Source organism: Danio rerio, chromosome 16 (genome assembly GCF_049306965.1).
Source record: "Danio rerio strain Tuebingen ecotype United States chromosome 16, GRCz12tu, whole genome shotgun sequence".
Taxonomy (NCBI): Eukaryota; Metazoa; Chordata; class Actinopteri; order Cypriniformes; family Danionidae; genus Danio; species Danio rerio.
The window spans coordinates 48,849,657-48,877,500 of record NC_133191.1 but is presented as its reverse complement, the minus strand read 5'-3'; the positions used below and the strand labels follow the sequence as shown (position 1 = coordinate 48,877,500).

Here is a 27,844-nt window from a genome sequence, read left to right as displayed (position 1 = left end):
CAATGAAATGCCTGCTTACAATGTCCTTTCAGCCTGCAGTAGAAAAAAACAAGCCACGGCCACTGTTTTCTCATTTAATATTCCGTTTGTCTAGGAACTGCTTCACAATAAAAACAAATTAAATCAAAATTTTAAAAACGGTCGCAGCTTTCGGTTCATAGGGACTTTAAATTTCACTTAATATTAGCCTGAAAACAAATGATTGATTCAGGTTATAAAAACTAAATTCTTTTCTGTTTTTTACTTGAGTCTTGAATGTCAGATAAAAGTATTAAAAAACACACACACAGCAGATATATTTATCTCAGAGAAGAACCTTTATTTAGGTCATGCTTTAACCATCTGAATATAAACTTTAGACAATATTAAATGAGACTCAAGCATTCAATTATTATTTTTTCTCAAACTTCCTTGTTTCGCTTGAAAGTGTGCTTGTGCTAGTATTTCTGTAGATGCATAAACATCATAGAATCAGTTTCCTCTGACCCTCTGCCTGTGTATGTGTGTGTGATAAAGAGGTGACCTGGCAGGACCAGCAGGGCTCAGTGGTCAGTGCTGGTCTTCAGGACGAGACGCTCATCTCTGCTCAGACAGGTTTGATCTGAACCCTGTGTGCTCTTTTCTCTCTCTTCATCAAGCTTTACACCTCTTTACAGTAAATAATGGAGGCAGAAGTAAGTCCCCTGGTATATAGACTGATCTTTATTTTAATCTTTTTTTCTCAATGAGTGTTAGATGCATATCATGCTCAAAACTAACAAGAGAAGCCTTTGTATGCACTGCTGGACTGATGCCGCTGCAGAGTTTTTTGTTGGGTTTTTACGTACCAGGTACCACCAGGTATGTAGTTTAGGAGCTAGATCAGTCTCAATAGTGATACATTTACAAAATACAATTTATACACAATTTACATTTACAAAAATTTACAAAATTGAATTTGTAAATTCAAAACAGAGGTTTTGCTGTAGGTTGTGGTTTTGCCTCACAGCAAGAAGGTCGCTGGTTCGAGCCACGGCTGGGTCCGTTGGCATTTCTATGTGGAGTTTGTATGTTTTCCCTTCGCGTGGGTTTCCTCCAGTTGCTCTGGTTTTCCCCACAAGTCCAAAGACATGCGGTACATAAATACACAAATCCAATTCGTCAATTTAAAGCACAATATATAAATACACAAAACCAGTTTGTATATACGCAAATCCAATTTATCAGTTCAAAACACAATGCGTAAATACACAAATATAATTCAGCAGTTTTAAACAGAATTTTTAAATACACAAATCTAATTCATCAGTTCAAAACAGAATTCGTAAATACACAAATCGAATTCGTCAGTTCAAAACGCAATTCATAATACACAAATCTAATTTGTCAGTTAAAAACATAATTCTTAAGTACACAAATCTAATTTTTCAGTTCAAAACACAAAACATAAATACACAAATCTAAATAATCAGTTCAAAACGCAGTTCATAAATACACAAATATAATTCATCAGTTCAAAACGCAATTCGTAAACACACAAATCTAATTCGTCAGTTCAAAACGCAATTCATAAACACACAAATCTAATTCGTCTGTTCAAAACGCAATTCGTAAGTACACAAATCTAATTCGTCAGTTCAAAACACAGTTCATAAACACACAAATCTAATTCGTCAGTTCAAAACGCAATTCATAAACACACAAATCTAATTTGTCAGTTCAAAACGCAGTTCATAAACACACAAATCTAATTCGTCTGTTCAAAACGCAATTCGTAAGTACACAAATCTAATTCGTCAGTTCAAAACACAATTCATAAATACAAAAATTTAATTTGTCAGTTCAAAACACAATACGTAAATACACAAATCTAATTCATCAGTTTATAACAGAATTCATAGCTACACATCTAATCTGTCAGTTCAAAACGCAATTTGCAAATACACAAATCTAATTCGTCAGTTCAAAACATAATTCGTGAGTACACAAATCTAATTCGTCAGTTCAAAACATAATTCGTAAATCACAAATCTAATTCGTCAGTTCAAAACGCAATTTGTAAATATACAAATTTAATTTGTCATTTGAAAATGCAATTCGTAATTACACAAATTTAATTCATCAGTTCAAAACACAATACGTAAATACACAAATCTAATTCTTGAATTCAAAACACAATTCGCAAATACACAAATTCATTTCGAAAATTGGAAACAATTTGTAAAATACGATTCATAATTGCACACATTCAATTCATTTGGGGAAAATTAATGTTTTTTTACTTGTAAATTCTCAAACTGGATTATGAATTTATGAATTGAATTTGTGTATTTATGAATTGTGCTTTGAATGCACCAATTGGATTTTGCAAATGTGAATTGTGCTGTGCATGTTTTATTTTTGCAAATGTGTTGTTTTTGAGACTTATCTGGCTTCATGATTTATTATTGTAGAAATTGTAGAATTGTACCATAAAAAACACTGCGTTTGAGGTCTTTCTAAGTCATTCTGCTAATAATTTCTGTTACTCTTTTTCTAAATCTCAATAAAGAGATAAAGATCACCTATAAACTAATTCTAGATAAGCAAGTCATAATAGTAACACATTCTTCTCTCAGATGTGTAAATTAAGATCAGTAAAGTGTATTTTTTTCATTGCACATGGAAATGTATTATGCATAAACACAATTTTCCTTTTGAAGTGACATTAATGCAATTAAGCGGTTAGTTATTTTTATTGCAATGATACAACATACAATATTATTCGTATTTGGGAATTGTAGTATTTTATGCTCATCAAATAATTAGACGGTGGAAATATTAAACTACATTAACATTACAATTTTTAAGGATTTTTGGACAAAATTTATATATTTCATGATATATCTTGAAGTTAATTAACAGTGCAAATATGTAATTTCAAATATTTAAAAATGATTGTTATGGCAAAGTGTTTACCATCACCTTCGATCAAATTAATATGTCATTGCTAAATGTGAACTTATATGAATTAGCTATTAAATTAAAAGATATGGTTTTAAGTAATGCTGTTTTATAATGATAACTGTTACTTATCCATATCTTTTGAATGGTGGTTTGGTTGATTTGAATGGTAAAATGTTTCCAGGTTTGTCTAAAAACATTATAATAATATATTATTACTTTAATGTGCACTTTTTGGATTATTTTACTTTTAAAAGGTAATGAGCATTCAATGTTTCTGCTGACATTAAAACAGTAGACATGCTCTCTAAGTGTGCATTGACCTTGCTCAATCAGAAGCCACTAGAAAGCATCTCATTAAACTACATTTAAACTGTTCCACTTTAAAACATCTCCACTTTCAGAACACTGCAAAAATATAGAGCTGTAAATGATGAATACTGATTCAGAGAAATGCATCGCTGTGTTAAATATATTTCCAAACTAAACACAAACAATACAAGAAAACAAATATCATCAGCAACACTTTTAGTACAGCATTTTTCTTGCTTTAAAGATCTGGAATTTTTTTGGATGAGATGTGTGTGTGTGTCTGTAGTTAATAGGGTCCAGCTAATGAATGTGCCATCAGTACTGGCGTCTGTGTGGAAAGGCATCATCTTGTGGGTGATTAATTCTGGAGAAATGTGCTTGGGTACACAAGTTCATGTACGCAATGTCTCTGTGTGATTAATGCCACAAGTATCAAAGCCCTAGAACAATGAAGTACCAAGAAAAAAAAATTATATATATATATTAAAAAAAAAAAAATGAGCCGTATCAGCACATTGTGTTCTCTGTGAAGATGCAGAATTTGAAGAACTTGAATATGAGAGGATAATGGCGTCTAATTAGTGCAAAACCTCGTCCTTAGATGCCATAAGAATGAGCAAATAAGCTAAATGAAGAAGCTTTGTGTGATCAATGGGAATTAGTGGTAAAGTCCAATGGCTGATGTGTAACTGATTGACTCTTACGCCCGATTCACATGGGGCTTCAGCATCAACGCTTGATGGAGGGCGTGTCTGAAGTTGGGGCTGACGCGATCATCAAAGCATGAAGAAAATAGTTCGCAATAGGCTACTGTCTGAGCTTGGGTATTTGAATAAAGCAATCTGATTGGCTGACGCTTCCGTTGGTGCTTGAAAAGTTGAGAATGTCCCAACTTCTGCTGCATGCAATGCCACTGAATTGGCACAGATGGATCCACAATTCAGTTTGGCAACGCTTGACATCACCTATTCAAAGTAAATGGGAAGCGTTGACGCCCCGTTCAAACCCTCTTTACAGCCCATTCACATGGGGCATCAGCTCAACTCTTCCCATTCACTTTGAATGGGTGACTTCAAGCATTGCCAAACTGAACTGTGAGTCCATCACGGTTGCTTTAGTGGCATTGCTCGCTGCAAAAGTTCTCAACTTTCAAGCACCAAAAGAAGCGTCAGCCAATCTGATCATTGTATGCAAATACATCAGCTCAGACAGTAGCCGATTGCTGACTAATTTCATTGGCTGAGGCTGCTATGACAATCGCGTCAGCCCCAACTTCAGACACACCCTCTGTCAAGCATTGTCGCTGAAGCTCCGTGTAAATCGGGCATTACAATGCAAGATGTAGTGCTCGGGAATGGGCAACTTCTCTGTCTTTTTACCAATCAAATAATGGGCAAAACGCTTGCCACAAGTTCCTAGGTTTGGTACACTCCCAAACTCAAAACGACATCAAAAACACAACAAAATGCAGATCGATTTGATGTTGATTAAACACTTTGATGTCAAAATGAACTCAAATTGACATCTAACATTGGCGTCAAAAAACACATAACAAATCAATTACAGGAACAACAACAAATTGACAAAAATCTGGAATTGACATCAAAAACACTTCAAAAATGATTACCGCAATGTCATTTAATCGATTTATTACATGTTTTTGATGCCAACGTCAGACATTAATTTTATGTTGTTCCTGTTATTAATTTTGATGGCAATATTAGAGATCCACTTGATGACATGCTAGTTTTCATGCATTGTAGGGATACAAAGACTGCACATGTAGCATTTTCACACAAATTGTTTACATAGATATGAAAACACCATAATTTAACATTTTAAAACCTTTTTTCAGACCCACAAATATTACCGGAACTTTTTTTTTTTAATTTCAAGAGTTCACACTTCGCTGATGATTGATTATAAAGCTTGTTTGGCATGATGTCCTGGGAGAGAGCCCTGAGCTCATAAGATCCTCGATCCCAGGGCTCCCTCCCGTTTGTAAGGCGAGAGGGGAGTTTGCACTCAAGTAGATCTCGAGAATTCCCCTACTGTAGTAGCTAATGAACAGATAGTGATTTGCTCTTAAAAGATAACTACTTACTAACTACTTTAACTACTTACTCGCCTATGGTGCCGATCTAGATTAGTCAATTAACTAAAGTTGCATGTTTGGGCGGTGTGAGGTGAACGAGGAACTCAGGGGAAACCTACAGTACGTGAGCACAGGGAGAACGTGTAAATTCCGCACAGAAATGTCAGCTGGCTTGGTAAGGACTAGAACCAGTGACGTTCTTGCTGTAAGGCAACAGTGCTAACCACTGGGCCACTGTCACCCATCTAGGAAAGGAGGAGGAGTAGGGGTGGAAGGGGGGATTCTTCAAAACGAAGATGGATGTTAAATGGAACTTTGTCTGATTGGTGAATTATAAATTGAATAATGCAGGACCAGCTGTAAGCAATCATAAGCACGTGATCCTCCTGAAATTAGTTCATTAATAAACTTCACTGCTTTTCCATTACCTCTTTAAATTGTTCATTAATTAGCGTACAGAATGTTTTCATTGATATTTTTTCAGGATCTTTTGTACAATCTTGTGTTGTATTTTTTACGAATGTTGGCAGTCTGTCAGATCAAGTGGTGTTTTTTAGCTTTAGCTGTTTTAGTGGCATTCCTTTAACGCTCATGCATTTAGACATTTAATGTAAAATGTGCAACTTGTGGCCTGTTTGGATGTAATGAGGTTGTATGGAAGTAAAGCTTATGGTCATTTACAGATTTATGCATCATTCAAGGTGTGATGCATTAAACGTTTCTTATTTTTTGCAAATGATACGTAGTATGAAAGCCTGCAAAATGGTTTTTAAACTAAATAAAAGTTCTTAATGTTACTTCAATGATGTTGTTCACTCAGCGAATTACCGTCAGTGCGTCCAGAGGGTTCTGACTTTTGTTTTGTACTAAATACATACTAAAAAGCTTGGTGGGTTTTTTTTATGTCTGTTGAACGAAGCCTCTTAAGCTCACTACTTTTTTTGGGATGTTTTTACTCAGATTTTTGAACTTAATGCATTCTTTGTGAACATTAAAAAAAAATTTCCCAAACTTTTCTTTATGAGATCAGACCGAGTAGTTTTGTGCAACAAATGTTTATTGTTTTTGCTAGGGTATTATTACAGGTTATCAATCAATATCTCTTAAGAATCCAAACAGGACCCGGTCTTGTCAAATAATTTAGCAAGTTATTTCTCTTCTGGATCATTCTCTCTCTTTCTTTCCACAGGTATTAAAAATCATTGTTGTCTGCATGCTATTAACACTCTTCTAGCATTTCAGGCTTTATTTTTAAGCAGGACTGACTGCTCTGCATCCTTATCCTCTGAACAGTGTTGATATTTCTTTTCCTCTCCTTAAATGCTATTTTCCTTCTGTTTGACTGAATTTAAATCTTGTGGTTTGTGCTTTGATCTGCTTGTCGTGTTGTATTTCTTTCATTTTTGTTTGTTTGTTTGTTTGTTGTTGTTGTGTTTCCTCCCATGTGTTTTTGCCCCTGGTGTCTCGTCCTTTGTTTCTGCACTCCTCCTCTCACAACCCTCTCCTCTGTCTGTCTGTCTGTCCATTTTTGTGATGTGACCCGTTCACCTTTCACACCCTTCACCCCCAGAAGACTCGGACTCCCCCAGTCGGACAAACTCAGGTCTGTCCTTTCTTCTGCTTTGCTTTTCTCCTCGTTCTCCACGCGTATCTAAGCTCCTCTATGTTTGTCGCACTCCATTCACCTGCTGGAAGAATAACAGCCACCGCCATCTTAAAAGAACAGCTCGCCCAAAAGCCGAGCACTGATTGAATATAGACACAAACTTAGGTTGCTTTCACACCTAGTGTTATGTTTTAGAACCTGGTGCGTTTGTCCCATTAGCTCAGTTTGTTTGGGCATATGTGAAACCCGCAATTGTGTCGTGATCTACGGCAAAACTGTCGGTCTGAGATTGCGTGGTCTTGGCTCAGTTGAAAGGAACTCTAAAGCGGTTCGGTTGTAGTGAGAAAGCAATACAATCCAATGAGCTAGCAAACTAGGCTATATCACAGTGTGTTATGGATATGTAATAGGCATATATTTGGCGCAAAGGCTCCTACACAACGGGACGCTTTTCGTTTGCGTTTATTGTCAGCATTTTTACGAGACATTTTTCCGCATTCAAACCCAAGTTATTTTTACTGGCGTCTAGCAGAAGAATATGCAAAATCACTCCTTGACGTCAGATGGCGCTACACAACTTTAAGCTTTCGACACTCGCTTGTAACACAGAAGAAGATGAGAGGAAGTTCACACGCTTGTTATTAAAGTTATTAGTGACTCAAACAAGCATAGATGGTTCAAGCAGCAGCTCCAGCTCTAGCGATGAAGAAATGATTATTGTTCACAGAGCAATAAGCAGCTCCACGTTCATATCGCCTCTGGGCATCTTCTTCAATGTGCGCTCGCATTAACAGTTTTGCGCTTGAGCGCCTCCAATTGCTGTTTACTGTAACTAAAGCAGCTCTGTGCACGTGAACAAAAGTGCCAACCTGATTGGTGGAGAAGGTTTTAACGTGGCGCGTCAATAAAAAAAAAAATGAGCATGAGGCGTTTTTTTTAATGACACTTTTGCGCCTGGCGTTTTGTGCATTGGTGTTCACAATCACATTGACGCCCTTTATATAGTCACGAGGCATTAAACGTTGATGGAAAACGCAAGCAAAAAAATGTCTCGGTGTGCACGGGCCTAAACTGGAATTCGATACCAGTCAACACTGAATTTTTAAAAACGTCCATTTTTCCGTTAATATTTGACCTCTGTGGAGCTCGTTCTTAAGCAGCGCTGATTTGCATTGTGTTGACATGCTCAACAGAAATGACTGTGATTGGCCGTGAAGGTCATCAGTTCACCGAACTCATCGCTGTTTACTGAGTGTAAACACACTTACATTGATTCTGAAGCGTTTTAAAGCCATGATTTATCAGCAAATCGCTCGTATGTCAGCTTATAGACAAACCAGCTGATCTTTGTGGCTTTCAAATACTCCAGTGTCCCTGTATTCAATTAAATTCAATTCCCTTTTATTTGTATAGCCCTTTCACAATGTAATTGTGTCAAAGCAGCTTTACATAGAAGATCATAGTAAATTGAAATGGTGTCAGTCCAGTTTTCAGTGTTTAAGTTCAGTTCAGTTTAGCTCAGTTCAGTGTGGTTTAATAATCACTACTGAGTGGTTAAAAACTGAAGAGCAAGTCCATTAATGCATCTGTGTTTACAGTCAGTAAACAGCGGTGAGTTCAGTCAACTGATAATCTTGACTAAGCAGTGATTTCAAAATCACTGATTTTGATCTCCATTGCATATATTATAAGATTCAGGCTTCGTCAGTTTGGCCTGCAGTACACATTTATTCTACCGCAGCTGTCATCATTTTGTAAGTAGTAATATGTAAGTGTAAAAACTGTAGAGGAGTAAACGCTGGGATTGTGCTTGAAAAGCGAACATCATCTCTTTCTACTCTTTGTCTTCACTGGCTTTTTAAACCCATCACTCTTCTTCACTGCTCTTTTTATGACTGTTTTAGTGACCTACTTTTGTTGATCGGAAATCGTAGGAGTTTCTTTCTGCTCTGAAGCTCAGGCTTCCTTTACCAGCTCCAGCTATAATCATGATTATAAATGTACCATTCCTTTTGTTCTTATGTTAAAAAAGGGTGGAATTGTTTGAGTTGTGCTCAACATGATCTGTGTCTTATTTTAGAGGCTGCATCCTCCAAAGGATGCAAATTTCAAAGGTGAGTCCTTCGAAGTCCACACCAGCCAAACCGAGTATTTTGAAATGAGACGATCTAGCCTACATGGGACAGATCTAATTACTTTTTGTTCTTCAAAGTGTTTTTTAAACTTATTTTAAGAGATCTGAAGGCAAAGCAAGGCTTACAGAAGCTGGAAATATATTTCCTTTGATCCATATATGTACATATAAACATGTAAACTGGCTATAAAATCACTTTTTAGTGGGACATTTCATACTCTCTTTGTTTTTTAACGTGTTTAGATTTCAAAGCAAAATAAACCTAAGTCATACATTTAATCCGGGTTTTTCTTTTTAAAATGCCCTGCAGTTATCAGTGTGCAATTAATCTACTCTGTATTAAGTTAACTAAACACTTTAAACAAATCTATGTGGATTGAACATAAAACAATTAAGTGTTCCCAATGAAAACTCAAGAATTTTGTTGTTCCAGCTTATTTTAATTAAGTAGTTTGAACAAGTAAAAAAAAACAAAAAAAAAATCTTTTTTTTTTTTTAGTGTAGGGATGTTCGAAGCCACAAAGGATCCATCGGTTGTATCCTTTATTACCTGGGAAATGAAGGACACATTTTGAGGCTGCATTTAAAGGAGCCCTTAATTTTTTTTATATATAATTATTTTTTCATATTTTTAAAATAAGACAGCCTTCGTCATACCGTGATTACACAGCACCCTTCGAATGCATCATTCGGAGGATGCAGCCTCTGAAATGAGACCCAGCTATGGATGTGTTAGAATATATATATATATATATATATATATATATATATATATATATATATATATATATTTAAATATATATATATTTAAATATATGTTAAAATGTCATTTAGTACAAGTAAATATCCTCTAATCTTCAATGTCATATTAGACAGAAATCATGTTTGTATGCTGGTTTTCCATGTTGAAAACTGCATTATAGTTAAAGAAAATGTGAGACTTGTTTTTATATATTATTCTGTTCGAATAAAAAGAAAACACCAGTAATTGGTGGAAAAATAAATCTTTTTGTAGATCTTTTCGGTCAATTTTGAACATTTTATTGCATCCTTGCATAGTAACATTTGTTTTTAAAATTGTATTTTTTAAAGAGCAAAATTAAGACTTTTGAAGTGCTTTAATGCACTTTTTAATATAAAAATTAAAATCACACTTTATATTTGAATATTGTTGAAAATAAACTTTGGGATTTTGTACCAGAATCTCAAACCAGACAGTTCTTGGTTATGGCTGGAATTAATGAAGCTTTACGATAGCTTTAGTGCAGATACATTCCATCATTGCTACTTTTAGAAGCTGTTTATGGTTTTGTGACTTTAATTTGCATCCACTTTTATTCTCTTGTGAACTTTTCATCATACCTGTGTGCTCTTTTCTTAGAAGTTAGAGGATGAAGTGTGTTTTGAGCTTTTGCCTTTTAAACTGCTATACTGAAACAAAGATTAAAAGCTGTTGAGTGTGTATTGTGTATTAAGAGAAGATGCAAAGCATTCTGAAAGCACTTTGACTGTGACATTTTTATGATTTATTAAACAAAAAAACAAAAAAAAACACATATGTGCATATATTAAATTCACCCCATCGCTGCAATTAAATCCAAAATGAATCTAATGATTCTGAGAGCACTAATCATTGGGTAATTGCTGAACATGTTAATTACTCAACAGCACAATTGCTATTGGCAAAAGAAAATTGCTATTGACATTTAGGGCACCTGCTCTGACAAAGACAGATGTAGTTTGCTCTGCATGGATCAGTGCCACAAACAAACTTTGTTATTTGCTTGTGCAAATGGTTGGTTTAAGTTTATGCTTGTTGTCTTTCAACCAGAAAGATTGAAAAGTTTATATTACTTTCTTCTACAAACAAGTTTCATAACGTGGTTTTCAGATTACAGGTTTTTAACAAAGTTAATGTTATAAAAATCCAAAATCAAACAAAAAGTGCTCAGATGTTGCTTAAATAATGTGTCTGTGCCATTTGGGTAAGCGATTCATCAGAATAAACAACAAAAATCAGTCCAAGGCACTCAAAAAATTTGGAAAAAAATATTAAAAAGCCTTTGCTGACATGGTCCTTAAAAAAACCTATGCGTTTCAACAGAGAGCTGCCTTCATCAGAGTAACCTATTAATAATGTGTTTGCATTAAAATATGATAATATGATATTATACATAACAATATGCTTATACCTCCCAAAGCACCCTGCATAGCAACATGCTGAAATTACCTAAGCCACCCTTGCAACCATTTATGATACCATAGTGACCACATGCTGTAATACAATAAAGCACACAGAACTCCCTAGCAACATGCTAAAATTACCTACAACACCCTTATAACTGCATAGCAATATGCTGAAACAGTGGGTGACATTTCAAAAGGACCATTACCGCCGTGAGTGGCACCGCCACAACATTAAATGATTAAGAATGTGTTTATAAGTGTAGCAGCAAATTGCAACTATGTCGCCAGGGGGCAGAAAGGAACGGAATGCGAACGAACAGAAATACAAAGTAGCTGGAAATACCCTATGAAATTTTATATCTGCCACTAATAGCTATGCAAACGTAAACCGATTTTGAGTGCATGAGAGTGTTTTGCATGTAGTGGCAGTTGGTCAAATATTTTTGACCTAGCCTATAATGAATAATAATTATTGATGTAGCAAGTTATACTGCAATAAGGTGATGTGCTCCAAAATTCACGATAATTTTGTAGCGCATGCTGTGCTGACGTTTTCAAATCTTGTAGTGTGCGCACGTTTAAGATTTGAGGTAATTAAACCGCCGAAGATTCTCCTCGCCTGTGCACTGCAACCAGATTTTGTAATCGGTTAGGATTTTATAACTTCTGTAGTCTGAGCCTAGCTGACGAAGTCTATGGTTAAAGCGCCACACAGTAATCAAAAGTTGTTGGCGCATTTACTGCTGCGACGGTGAGTGCGGCGGCAGAGCGAACACATTGAACATCTGTACATCTTTAAACGCCCTAACAACCACACAGCAACATGCTAAAATCACAAAAACCACAGTAATAACCAATGATACCATACCATAGTGACCACATAATACAATAAATCACACCCTAGCAACTACAACCTGAACCTTGTCCCTAGAGGACCACTAACGCTGCATCTTTTGGATGTCTTCTTTGTGTCACACACATTACAGGTCATTCAGTCTCTGCTAATGAGCTGATGATCTGAATCAGGTGTGTTTGATTAAGGAGCCCTGATAAATGGGCAGAGCTGGTGGTCCTCCAGGAACGTGGTTGAGAAACACTGACTTAGATCATACCATGGTGACCACATAATACAATAAAAGACATTTAGCAACTGCATGCTAAAACCACCTAAGACCCCCCTAGCAACTGCATAGCAATATGTTGAAGCCACCTAAAGGACAAGACGGTCTGTTGTTGGCTTTATCAGGCCATCATGTCACCTCTTGTTGAGTTAACGTCGGATCAAGTTGACCATATCCAGCATGTATAACTGGCGTCAGCTAAGGCTAGCACTCTGATTGGTCATTCAGCACTTTTGCTGTAATTCACTGTGATTTTGCAACATTTCTCAAATATTTGCAAATTATATCGTTATTAGATTATCAAACATGTTTGCACGGGTGAATTCCACCCTAATGCTGCGTTAACACCCGACGTCATCAAGGTTAAGTTTCTAGAGGAGTTGATAAGCTCACAGTTCAGGTGCACCTCTGAAAGGGTCTAGTGGACTCGGCTCCAAACATATCGACGCTGTTTTTCAGCCCTCATAAAGCACATAAACCCAGCTATTCTCTCAATAAAATCTATGTTAACCATTTAGCAACAAAGCTAGACTCACCGGGCAGACAGAAGCCCTGTCCATGATGCAAATCCGCATCTGTTGTGAAGTGAATTTTGACGTGTGTATAAAGCGAGTAAACTCAAAATGTTCACACGTCTATTTACGCACGAATAGCGTGATTTATCTGCGCATACCGCGTCTTGTGTGAACATAGCATAGCAATATGCTGAAATCACCTAAACCACTATAGCATCCTCTTAGACCAGGGGTGTCCAAATTTTTTGGGCCGAGGGCCAGATGCAACAAAATTGGCCAAATTTTACATAAATCACACAGGCGCATATAATGTGTGTAGTATGTGTATTATTATGATCATAAAAACATAATATATATTTAACTCACAATTTCTGTTAATGTAAACAGTGATGTTTTGCCTTGGTTTTCAAAATTGATGCCGAGTCAGAACTGAGTTGTGTAGTACAAGTAGCAAATCACAGAGGTGGCTGTCAGTTACAGTAGATTGGTTCGCAATAAACTTTTGTTTAGATTCACCACTGAAAATGTTTACTTGCGTATATATAAGGAGCCAAACAGACTCGGCATCCTTTGTGTAAGGCGTTTCATCAAGGAAAATTTGGATGAATCCAAACTCTTGTAAAACTCACACAGTGAAAGAAGCCGGTGGCGAATTCGAAGATAATCATGGCACTGGAATTTAATGAGTTCCAGCTGCATGTCCTCCTGTACGTCCTCTTTCATGTTAACAGAGAAAGGGGTTGAGAACAGCTTAATGTCATAATCCATAGTGGAAAAATTGTGAAAACAGAGATTAAACTCTGTAATGAGGAATGCGAGTGCTGTTGCGTATTTCTTCATTTTCCCCGGTATGTTGGCATGTGGATTACTCGTGATAACTTCGGACAGAGTAGGGAAATGCACAACATTGCAGTCACCTATTTGTCTCTCAAAAAGTTTTATTCAGTTTAGTCTGATTGTTTTACGTCATGGCAGGAAATACTGCCTAATTGAAGGCATGTGATAAACACCCAGTGGTTAGTTATTGAATTACATTCATTTTTGTACAGCGAGCCAGACTCTATTAATATTTATAAAAAGCCTCATGGGTGACTGCCAAACTGATTGTGGGCCACAGGCTACCCACGGGCCATAGTTTGGACACCCCTGTCTTAGATCATACCATAGTTACTGCATAATACAATAAAACTGACAGAACATCAATAGCAACTGCATGCTGAAGCCATCTGAGTCACCCTAACAACTGTATAGAAATGACCACCTAAAACACCAGAACAACCGCTTATAATACACTAATGATCACATAATACAATTAAAAACACATAACACTCTAGCACCTACAAGATAAAACCACATTGCTATTCTTCATGTCAGGGGTCACCAAACTTGTTCCTGGAGGGCCAATGTCCTGCAGATTTTAGCTCCAACCCTAATCAAACACACCTGAACTAGCTAAGCAAGGTCTTACTAGTTGTACTCGAAACATCCAGGCAGGCGTGTTGAGGCTAGATGGAGCTAGACCAGGGATGGGCAAACTCGGTCCTGGAGGGCCAGTGTCCTGCACAGTTTAGCTACAACACTAATCAAACACACCTAAACAAGCTAATCAGTGTCTTTAAGATCACTAGAAATCTATAAGCAGGTGTGTTTGATTAGAGTGGGAGCTAAACTGTGCAGGACAATGGCCCTCCAGGACCGAGTTTGCCCACCTCTGAGCTAGACCCTGCAGGGACACCAGCCCTCCTGGACCGAGATTGGTGACCCCTGCTTTAGGTGAACAGTTAATCCATGCAAGTTAATAGACTGGGAAAAAAAGCATTGGCTTGTGTCTTTGGAGTGGCTGTTCTCCTTTTTTGACATCAGTTTGATGCTTTAGGCACACTAGTTTTAGCCACGCCCCCTAACGTCAGTTTGCTACAAAGAGCATAGAATCAACCAAGAGGCGACACTTTAGTGCAATTTGGGAAACAGCCACTAGATGCCGCTAGTATCATGTGGCAGCCATTTTAGAATGAAACAGCATATTATAAGTCTGTAAAATAAACTATTAGAAGTGCTGATGTTTGTGATAGTAAGTGTTCTATTGTTGTCTTTTAGGTTGTATCTCAGCTTTAGTGCGGTTTTTAAATAAATAAATAAAAAAACAAAGCAGCTGCTTGCCATCGCAACTGCAATAAGATCCAATGGATGGCCGATCGCTTTCAATCCAAAATGGCGGAATCACAGGGTTTCTAAGCTCTTTGTTTACTATAGGGGAATGATGCACAAATAAGCTCCGCCCCTACTCAATATTCCGTTTCAAGTGGAAGTACATTAACATTCAGTTCACGCAGACTTTAATTCTACTAATAAATAGTTTTTTGATTAAGTGTATTTTTCATTAACAGTGTTGTTTTAAGCTGACAGATGTGTTGTATGATCATATGCTAATTAAAAGTTGTCGTTCAAAGCTAGTGTCGTTGAAGGGAAAGATTTCTTCATTTTTCAAACTGCACAGATCTGTCGTGTTCTTGCCTCGCTGACATGTCGAGGCACTTTTTTTTCCAGCATTTCCTCCATTAAGGTTTATCTGACAGGTGTGTGGTGTGATCTGCAGGTGCTCTGGATGTTGAGGAGCGAACGCGGCAGATGAAGCTGAAGATGAACAAATATAAACAGGGGACCGGCTCTGATTCAAGACTGGAGCAGGACTATCACAAGGCAAGAAAACACTATCGCTTTCTTAAAGGGACAGTTCACCCAAATTTGAAAATGTCATCATTTAGTGTACACACCCTTCACTTGTGCTAAACCTGATTGAGTTGTGTTCTTCTGTTGAACACAAAAGAAGATAGTTGAAGTCAGAATTATTAGCTTCCTGTATATTTTTCCCAATTTCTGTTTTGTTTTCTGACAGTAAATTATATTTTACAAGTTGTTTTTCCAAGATATTGTATTCGGTTTAAAGTGCAATTAGGCAAGTTAGGGTAATTAGGCAAGTCATTGTATAACAGTGGTTTGTTCTGTAGACAATCGAAAATAATATTGCTTAAGGGGGCTAATACTCTAAATGAGACTTTCTCCAGGAGAAAACATATTATAGGACATACTGTGAAAAATTCCTGGCTCTGTTAAACATCATTTGGCAAATATTTGAAAAAGAAAATAAAAACACAGGAAGGCTAATAATTTTGACTTCAACTGTATTTTGAAGACAGTTGAAAACCTGTAACCATTGACTTCTATAGAATTTGTTATTCTTTCCAAGGAAGTCAATGGTTACAGGTTTTCAGCTTTCTCCTTTTAAATATCCTTTTTAGTGCTCACTAGACAAAATAAACCCAATATACAATTGGTTTAAAACCAATTGAGGGTGAGTAAATCGTGAGTCAGTTTTCATTTTGACATAAAAGGTCATACTACAGGTGTTATTCTATATACATACATTCATATATGTATATATATATATATATATATATATATATATATATATATATATATATATGTATATATATATATATATATATATATATATATATATATATATATATATATATATATATATATATATATATATATATATATATATAATGCAACTAGTGGTATCAATGGCATCACTTAATGTCAGTTAAAAGTGTTTAACAGGTGTAATACATGTCATATACTGTAGCTGTTACATCTTTATCCAACCACTCATTCAAAGCCATAATATCAGCTGGGGGAAATGATGACTCCTTTTTCATGAAATCACAACATTAATGGTAATTATTATTATTATTATTATTATTATTATTATTATTATTATTAGTAGTAGTATTATTATTCATTCATTCATTCATTCATTCATTTTCTTTTTGGCTTAGTTCCTTTAATAATCTGGGCTCGCCACAGCAAAATATATCGGGAACTTATCCAGCACATGTTTTATGCAGCAGATGACCTTCCAGCTGCAACCCATCACTGGGAGACATCCATACACACTCCTACACTAGGAACAATTTTAGCTTACCCAATTCACCTGTACCGCATGTCTTTGGACTTGTGGGGGAAACCGGAGCACCCGGAGGAAACCCACGTGAACACAGGGAAAACATGCAAACTCCACACAGAGATGCCAACTGACCCAGTTGAGGCTCAAACCAGCGACCTACTTGATTTGAGGCGACAGCACTACCTACTGCTCCACAGCGATTATTTAGTTATTTATTTACTTATTTATGTATTTATTTACTGCATTGTTAAATAACTACACCTTATTACAGCAACAAATATTATTATTATTATTAATAATAATAATAATAATGATAATAATAACAACGCTAATAATAATAATAATTATTATTATGAAGGTATCTCAAAATTTACCTAAAATATAAAAAATAATTTAACATTATAATTTACTACTTTTGATTACAGCAAAAACAACAATAACATATAATAATAATAATAATAATAATAATTCGATATTTGCATTTTAAATAAATAAATAAATTAATATTAAATTTTCATATCAGCATTTTAAACAAATATAAAATATACTAATAATAAACTTCTAATAAGTATAATATACAATAAAAAATTAATTGCAAAAAACTTAAAATTATACAGTATATAAAACAAATTTAAACTATTATTTTAAGTAGTAATAATTGTAATGATACTATAATAATAATAACAACAACAACAACATATAATAAATGCATTCAAAATAAATAAATAAATCTACTATTCATGATTATAAATACTAATTATCACTACTATGTTTATAATTAATAAATTACAAAAACATAATTATATAACAATTGGAAAATGAATGATGCTATTGGACGCAATGCTCTCGTAAAGAGATGACAAGTATCATTAAAAAGAGAAGTCGGTGTGTTTATAGTAAAGTATTCCTGCTCATCTGTCCCGGACAGACGTGGAGAGGTATTATAGCATCTTATGTAACATGTTTATTTGTAAGGTGTTCATGGTCTGCTATGATGGTTATAAACATTGTTTATCCAATATCCGATGGCGCCGTTACCCTAGACAGAGCAAACAAATCCTGTCTTTATCTTCTTTAATAAAACTCTGCAGAACTCATAGGGCTGTGTGAGGCTTTTCATACCACTGGCTTAAAAGGACAAAAAGAGAAGTCCAAGCAGCCGTACATGGTGCTGAATTTCAGCATACTGACCCGCGTATGGGTCTTTTGATAGTGGGTCACCAAACATATTTCATGCTTATTTCATGATCATTCAGATCCAGCTAAGCTATCTGATTGGCTGAAAAGAGCACAGTGTTTCCAGCAGTGTCATTGTGGTACTATTGCAAGTGCAGCTAAGGTCAAATCAGTTCAAAGGTTTAGGCAATAAGTTCAATAAGCTTTGGGCAAAGAGTAGTCAAATTGAGTGATAAAGTGAAATATTGAGTTAAAACTGAGTAATAAAATGCCAAAAAAAAAAAAAAAAAAAAAAATATATATATATATATATATATATATATAAATACATTTTTAAAATACAGTTATAAATAGTAATAAAATTATTTTAAAAAATAATATTGTACAAAAATTATAAATATAAATATATATATATTTTTTTATAAAATAGCCAACATGATGTTTAAAAATTGTCTGCTTCCTGCAGAGAAAACAAATACACAGAACACTTCCCAAAAAAGAAAGAAACAAAACAAAAAACAGAATTAATACATAAAGTGACATAACAAACTAACCCTGTGTGTATGTGTGTGTTGTGTGTGTTCAGCGCTCCGGCAGGGATCCTCAGCGTGGAGAAAACCTGTCGGCCAAGTCTTCGGACAGTGATGTGAGCGACGTGTCCGCTGTGTCGAGAACCAGCAGTGCATCTCGATTCAGCAGCATGAGCTACATCTCTGTCCAGTCGGAGCGGCCACGGGGCAGCAGGAAGATCAGGTGAGATGCAGATTCTACAAATCACTATTCAGCCACAGTCAGTGCACTTTCAGGCCATCTACACCATGCACATGCTTTTAAAGTGACGACTGCGTGTATTTACAGGAGTCAAATCTTCAGGTTTTATTGCTGTAAAGAATCAGAGGTGTCAGTCGTTTAAATCACTGAAAACTAAGATTTGTTTAAAAACAATATTATAATAACTAAAACTTTTTTATAACTCTAAATAATTAAATAAAATAGAAAAAGAAGAGAAACATATAAAATTAAAATGTAAAGGTTAATAATATTTTTATATTAATAATATTTTATTGTTTTAATTTCTTTCAATTTACCAATATAAAATAAATAATATTTTTTCTCAGTCAAACAAAAAATCACTGCCATTATAGTATAAAATACGTATAATTTTTAAATTATATTCCTATTTTTAAATTTCTGTAGTATTTTTAAGGTTATTTTCTTAATTTTATTTATTCTTAATTTATTATTAAAATAACTTAAACTCAATTATATTAAAAGTCACTGCTTGTATATACGTACATATATATGTGTGCGTGCGTGCGTGTGTGTGTACATACAGTTAAAGTCAGAATTATTAGCCCCCCTTTTTATTCCCCAATTTCTTTTCTTCAACACATTTCTAAACATAATAGTTTTAATAACTAATTTCTTTTAAAAAATGAAAAACTGCTTTTATTCTAGCAAACAAAAAAATATTTAGACTTTCTCCTGTAGACAAAATATTATCAGACATGTGAAAATTGCTCTGTTAAACATAATTTAAGAAATATTTGATGAAGAAAAATTTTATTCAAGGGGTTTTTATTCTGCCTGTAATAACACTCGTAATGCCTCTTCACCCTTGTGTATTACTCCGCCCACATACAGCAACATGCGGACACTCTACAGTTTGACAAATAATGTACTTTTGAGGCATTTTAGTAGAGATTGTAGTTGTTTAGATTGCAACTATGCAGTTTATAAGGATAGTGCTTATTTTTAAATATTTATAATTTCAGAGAGACAGGGCGTCGGTGGCCATTAGCCTATTTTTGAGCAGACAGTTATCATCCACAAGATGGGGACAGAGACAGTATAATAAACCCCAAGAGAAAACTAGCGTAATTTTAAACTACAGCTGATTAAATCAGTATTAAACAGATAAATGATCTTCTAACAACACACGGTATACTGTAACATACATTTACCTTTTTAAAAAAATCACATAAAAAATGATAATAATTCTAATGTTATCTTCTGAGAATGACCCTTGAGCTAAATATGGCGTATATACAGGTTAACAAAAGTTTAAAGCAATGTGTTTGATACTTTTGTACTTTTTGTCTTATTAGTGACGTAAAATCATTGTCCATTGAGACAATTCCCATTACCTTTCTTCAATGTGTTCAAAATTATGAGAATACTTTCATTGCAGAAGCTTAAACTAGAGCCTAATTCAAGTAATACGTTACTCATTACTTAGACCATATTATTATATAACTCGCGTTACTTGTAATGCGTTACCCTTAACACTTCCCATACTGTATCTCTATTGTTCCATTTTATATTTATTTAAAGAATGAGTTTTTCACTCCTGTAAATATCTGAACTCTGAAAAGGAGTGCAGGTCATATTAATCTGCAGTGTGTTCATGGCCTGAGAGAAAAAGCACCTCTATGGTTCGTTATCGTCTGGATCTGAGTGTTTTTAAGGTTTGATTGTATTTATGTGAGTTTGGTGGCAAATAGCTGACTGTGTGTGAACTGGCATGGAGGAAATCCACTCTCATCTAAGACAGATGTCTTGGCTAGTTTGTGATTTTATTGTATTTTTTAACTATTTTTATGGTCAGTATTATTAGCCACCTTCAAGAATTTTACATCTTTAAATTGTTGATTAAGTTCAATAATATCATACAAAATAACTAGTAAAATGTTCTGTTCTGTTATCCTTGCAAAGACAAGAGAAATAATTTATTAGAAATTAGTTATTCAAAGTATTATCTACAAAAAGTGGTTAAAAAATTGTATCTCTTTTAAGAAAAACTTGGTAATTATATATATATATATATATTTATTTAATATTTTTTTAAAGGTTAAGTGCTATTAATAACATAAATATTAATAAATTACATAAATATTTTGAATAACATAAAACATTAAAAAACACGATTTCTATATAAAAATAAATTTAAGCAGCATAAATGACAGAAATATTAATACATATTTATGGAGCGCCAATAAAATTTTAATTAACAAATATTTTAAATAACATAAAACATAAAATAACATAAATATTTAATAATATTTTTAAAAATATGTAATGATGATTTTTAAATTAATATTTATTAATTTCATTTAGAAACATTACTGCATATTTTATTTCTCAAATAATTAAAAAAAATATTGAGCTTTTGAGCTTTTTGTTAATCTAAAATTCCTATAAAATATTAGGCAGCATAATTAGAATAAATATTAATAAATATTGATGAAGCACCAAAAAGATCTTCATTATAGTTTTTAAATTATGTAATATGTAATAATAATGATGATATTTAAATCAATATGTATTAATTTTGTAATAAATCTTATTGCTTTAAATACAAAATATTTATCTTTTGAGCTGTTTTATTATTAAGTCCTAAAAAAGTCACCACAATTTCTACAAAAAATATTACGCGGCATAAACAGCATAAATATTTTTGGAGTGCCGAGAAAATCTTAAATAACATAAATGTTTCAAATAACATAAAACATAAAATAACACAAAAAAAGTAAAAATATGTAATAATAATAATAATGATGATGATAATGATATTTTCAATGAATATTTATGAATTTCATAATACATCCATCTGCTTTAAATGAAAAAAATATTTAGCTTTTGAGCGTTTTTATTAATCCAAAAAGTCCTAAAAAAGTTGCTAAAATTTCTATAAAAAATATAAAGCGGCATAAATAGCAAAAATATTAATACATTTTTATGGAGTGCCAAATTCTTAATTACATAAAAATTTCGAATAACATAAAACATCAAATAGCTGAAACATTTATTATGTTTTATAAATATGCAGTAATGTGATCTTTAAATTAATATTTATTCATTTCATGATCTAATTGCTTTAAATGAATATTATTTAGCAACATTAGATCATTTTTTGCTGAAATAAATGTAGCCTTGGTGAGATGAGAATTATACACACTTATTACTTATTATTTAGAATACATGTATTCTAACTATGTTTGCATATAGGCTGTCAGTTTGTAAATTCCTTTCACTCCATGCCAGTGAATGCAGTTAGTTTCATTGAAATGCATTTTAGTTCTGCAACAAAACGTTTCATTCTGTTTTCTGTTGATTTTACTGTGTGTTGTTGTTTTTATTCAGTCATTCATTCGTTCATTCTTTCTGTGCGGTTTATGGTCTGCATGCTGCTTGCTTCTGCTACTGCATCTGCCGGCCACACCCACCCACATCAGCGGGCGGAGTCTCAGCAGGGAGGGGGAGGAGCTTCAGGAGGGGGAGGGTCTTCGGGAGGAGGTGGGGGGGTTAGAGGAGGAAAGGGGAAGCAGAAGGAAAACAGGGAAACTCAGCAGACAGACAGAAAGTGTAGAGCTGGAGGAGTCTGAGGAGGACAAGAACCAGAGGACGCTCTCTGAGACCGACCTCAGGTAAACTACTGTCACCATGGCCACCAGCTGTATCTCATACCATATGCTATATGCTATTGGTTCATGAAGTGAAAGTCATTATGATACAAATATAAATGCATTACAAAAAAATAAAAATAAATTAAATAATATGATAAAATAAAAGAAAGTAATAAAATATAAATAAATACAAGAATATAATAATAAATATTAAGCATATTTTAAAAGTATTTTACCTCTAATTCTATTTTAATTATATATATATATATATATATATATATATATATATATATATATATATATATATATATATATATATATATATATATATATATATATATATATATATATATATATAATTATATTATTATCATATAATATATTTAATATTTCATTAGATTTTTTTATTTAATTGTTTTGTAAAACATTTTTAATGTATATTCAAATATATGTTTTATTTGATATAGTATTTATTACAAAATGATTTGTTTAAAATTATTAGAAAATATGTAGTTTTATTAATATTATTATTTTTTCATTTATTATTGTTTTTTATTTATTTATTTTGGTAAAACAAAACATATATATGTTTTATATATGTCCATATATATACATTGTTTATACAGTGTTTAAAATGAAAAGTTTTAAGAATTATAAAAAAAACATTATATAAATTATTTTGGTTTGTGAGGAAATTTTTTTAACATATATTTGCAATTATAATTTTATTTTATATTTAAAATAAATATGAAATATGTTAAAATATATATTTTTATTATTTTTTTATGAAATTATTAGAAAATGTGTAATGTAAATAAAATAAATGTATATATTCTTAAATAATATTTTAAATAATTTTATTTTGATATTTATATATATATATAGTACTATATATATATATATATATATATACTATATATATACTATATATATATACTATAATACTATATATATATATATATAGTATTACTATTATTATTTTAAATAAAAATTTTGTACAGTATTTATAACAAAGCAATTTAAGCTTATCAGAAATTATGTTTTAAATTATTATTTTTTTGTTAAACACAAAACAAGTTTTACGTATATCCACATATAAGTAAATTGATCTGTAACTAAAAACACACAGTATGTGCGTTCATAACATTTCCCGATTTTGGAGTAGGGAGAGTCAAGGAGACTAACTTTATAGTAGACTGATCTAAATAAAGATGTCCTGTATTTGAAATACTGTGGGTCATTGGTTGTCTTTCATAATCTCCAGATTAAATGTGTATAGATACAGCAGACGTCAGGCCATGGTGCTCCGCTCATGATCAGTCAATCAGCCATTATATTTCAGTTGTGTGCCGCTGCTGTCTTTTTTATGTGTATGTATGTTTAATGTGTGTGTGTGTCAGTTTAATGATCTGATGTTTCAGTTCGTTTGCGTTGTGTCAGCAGCACTGTTATATTGTAATTCAACACTCATGAGGGCTTTATCTGAGGTTTATTAGGACGGTGAAATGGATGTCTTTATTTCAATGTCTTTCTGAACCCCCCTTTGACCCATTAAAGGCCTCCATTCAGATTCAGCTTCATATTTCACGGTTATACTGTAGGAATGATTCAGAAGATCCACATATTGAGCATGAAACATTTAATCAGGTAATATTTCACCCCAAGAAATGGAAAATTAAAAGTAAACATTTACTTTCATTAATTTAGCACACGCTTTTACTCAAAGTGAATATGTAGATTCCATGACAACTTTTTTAGATTAGCATTGTGCACTTTTTTTATATACATAAATGAACAGCATAAGATTATTATATATTATAAAAATAATATAAGTTCAAGCACAAAGCTTTTAGGCTGTTTGATCTTTATTTCTATATTACTTGAAATGCAGGATAACATTTTTGTGTAATGCCAAATAATAATAATGATGATGATAAGTAAAAACAATACATATTCGTAACCTAAAAGTTTATAATAATATAACTAAAACTAATGAAAATTATTAAATATTAAATAATAATAAATTTAATTATGACTTTATAGATGTTTTAATGAATAGAAATGATCATTACTGACTATTACTGACTAATAAAATTACTAAAAAATTAAAATGACACTGAGGCAATGATAAAAACAAAAAAAAATACAAATAAAAAAATTTGTATAAATGTTGTGTAATGCAATAAATAAAAAATAAAATAAATAACTGTAAATTAAAAACTTAAAATAACTAAAACTAATAAAAATCAAAGAATAAACAGATAGATTTTTAAGTTGTAGAAATGACAAAAAATAACAAAAAAATACAAAAAACTCCACAAAACTACTAAAATATATACGGAAATAAACAAACACAAAAATTGATTGTCTAAATTTGAATGTTTAAAACTACAATAGTATATATATATATACAGTATATATATATATATATATATATATATATATATATATATATATATATATATATATATATATATATATATACATACAGTATATATATATATATATATATATATATATATATATATATATATATATATATATATATATATACATATACAGTATATATATATGCAGTATATATATATATATATATACACACACACACACACACACACACACAAAGTTTACTGTTGTAAAGTTTTCTTTATTTTTACTAAATTGTACTTCATTTTTAAGCATTGTAGTCATAATAGTTCAATTTTTCATCTGTGTTTACAGTAATCAAGAATTTTTTTTAATTGCGGGGAAATAATGCCTATGATAATGTTATGCATAAACAACTTTAATAGTTTTAAAATAAACTACTTCTTTTTTATCTGATTTTGGGATGAAATATAATCCAGACAAGTGTTTCATGAGATTCACTCATATACTGTATGTACATCAATCCATTACTTGATCTCATTCTCCCACTATAAAAATTATATGATCATAAATGTGTTTTATGATAATTATATTTCTATATTCATAATTATATTATATTTTATTAATAAAATGTTTTAATTTATTTTATTATGTCGATATTTAAATTAATTATTATTATATTATATCATATTATATTATATTTTATTTGATATATTATATTATATACTTTTTCTATATTTCATCATATATTATATTATATTATATTATATTATATTATATTATATTATATTATATTATATTATATTATTAAGCAAAGGTAATAAGGTTTTTAGTGTTACAAGCTGTTTAGGCCAGTTTAATATTTAATGCTATTTTGATTCAACTTTAAAAAAAAAAAGAAAAGAAAATGAAATGAAGGCAAACATGATTTTTTCTTTTTACAGTGCAGGCCATATCTGTGCCATTTCTAAAGCCATCTCTCAGTGTTGATCCTGCACTTCTCATCTAAACCTCTGAACGCTCATCTGCTTTGCAATAAGACACATAGGAACACCATTTTCTTAGTTAATAAGTCACTAAAAGCATACACAGAGCTCTGAAGTGTATCAATCATCATATTGCGTTAAATGAACACAGGACAGATTGTTTATAGTGGGCTGAACAAGCGAAAAAAGTGTTTGTCGTCAGTATCATGCGTTCTCCAAGTGATCTTCTGCCTGTTTGTGTTTGATCAGCCAATATATACTGTATGCTCTGAGGAAAACAGGAAGTGATGTCAGCAGTGGTTGCATTGGAGATGCTGGAGGATTATCTTTACGTGACTTGTGTAATGCGTGAGATGCATGTGTTCATGGTGGCAGTTTTTCTGCGGCGTTAGTTACGCAATCTCATGACTAATATACGCATATGAAACCAACAAGCGGCAAAACAGAAGGAAAACAAAGCCATAAAGAGGTTGCTTTGCAGAAGGTTTTCTTACAGTCATGAGATGTTTCAGCTTTTTTTGTGGTATTTGCCTCTATGGTTTCGAATTTGAAGAGATTTCAGTTTCAAATGCTGAGGTTTCAAGGAATACTCCACTTTTTTGGAAGTAGACTCATTTTAAGTTACCTTTAGAGTTAAATAGTTACTTGTTTTTCATTTTGGGTGGCACGGTGGTACAGTGGTTAACACTATCATCTCACAGCAAGAAGATGGCTGGTTGGAGTCACAGCTGTGCCAGTTGGCATTTCTGTGTGGAGTTTGCATGTTCTCCCTGTGTGCCTGTAGGTTTCTTCCGAGTGCTCCAGTTTTCCCCACAGTCCAAAAACATGCGCTATAGGTGAATTGGATGAACTAACTTGGCCGTAGTGTATGAGTGTGTGTGAATGAGTGTGTATGGATGTTTCCCAGTACTGGGTTGCAGCTGGAAGGGCATCTGCTGTGTAAAACATATGCTGGAATAGTTAGTGGTTCATTCTGCTGTGGCGACCCCTGGTTAAAATAAAGGGACTAAGCCGAAAAAGAAAATGAATGGATGAATGAATGAAATTGGCCGTAGTGTATTAGTGTATGTGTTTATGAGTGTGTGTATTCCCATTACTGTTGCGACTGGAAGGGCATTCGCTGCACAAAACATAGTTTGCGGTTCATTCCGCTGTGGCGACCCCTGATAAATAAGGCACTAAGCCGTACGAAAATGTATAAATTAATAATTGTCATTATTTTGAATCCATTCAGCTGATTTCAATAAAAATGGTGGGAGCACTTTTAGCTTAGCTTAGCATAGATCATTGAATTGGATTAGACCATTAGCATCTTGTTCAAAAATGTCAGATTTTTTCTATTTAAAGCCTGTATACTAAGATAATGAAAAGCTGATATTTTCTAGGCTGATATAAATAAGATCTATACACTGTTAGAAAAAAAAAATCCATAAAATTTGTGGTAAAAAAACAAAACAAACGGCAGCTGCAGTTGCCAGTACTTTGCCGTTAAAAATACATTACAAACCATTAAACTAATTTCCCATTCATTCATACATTTATTAATTTTCCTTCAGCTTAGTCCCTTATTCAGGGGTCGCTACAGCAGAATGAACCGACAACTATTCCAACCTTTGTTTTACTCTGCGGATGCCTTTCCACCCGCAACCCAGTACTGGGAAACACCCATACACTCTCACACTGACTCACACACTAATACACTACGGCCAGTTTAGTTTCTCCAATTCACCTACACCCCATGTCTTTGGACTGTGGGGGAAACCGGAGCTCCCGGAGGAAACTCACACCAACATGAGGAGAACATGCAAACTCCAAACAGAATTGCCAACTGGCCCAGCTGGGACTCAAATCAGCAACCTTCTTGCTAAGAATCGACAGTGCTAACCACTGAGCCACCATGCCGCCCTTAAATAACCATATTTGTTTATACACAAGTGTTTTGAAGTACCTATTGTACATCTACACATCATACTTTTGTTACACAGACAAAAACACAACTATATGGTGATGAGAAAGTCACATATTATGAACCAATGCTCATATCAAA

General features: G+C 33.1%; 1 protein-coding gene across 49 annotated transcripts in view; it reads left to right on the top strand.

Moving 5' to 3' along the window:
- Positions 1 to 27,844, top strand: part of rims2a (regulating synaptic membrane exocytosis 2a) — a 315,973-nt gene that overhangs the window by 230,826 nt on the left and 57,303 nt on the right. For all 49 annotated transcript variants that reach the window (XM_073926654.1, XM_073926650.1, XM_073926642.1 and 46 more), the window contains 2 exons: positions 15,489 to 15,592; positions 18,625 to 18,791. In XM_073926654.1, the coding sequence (XP_073782755.1) occupies positions 15,489 to 15,592; positions 18,625 to 18,791 (271 nt within the window). The remainder of the gene's footprint in view (positions 1 to 15,488; positions 15,593 to 18,624; positions 18,792 to 27,844) is intronic.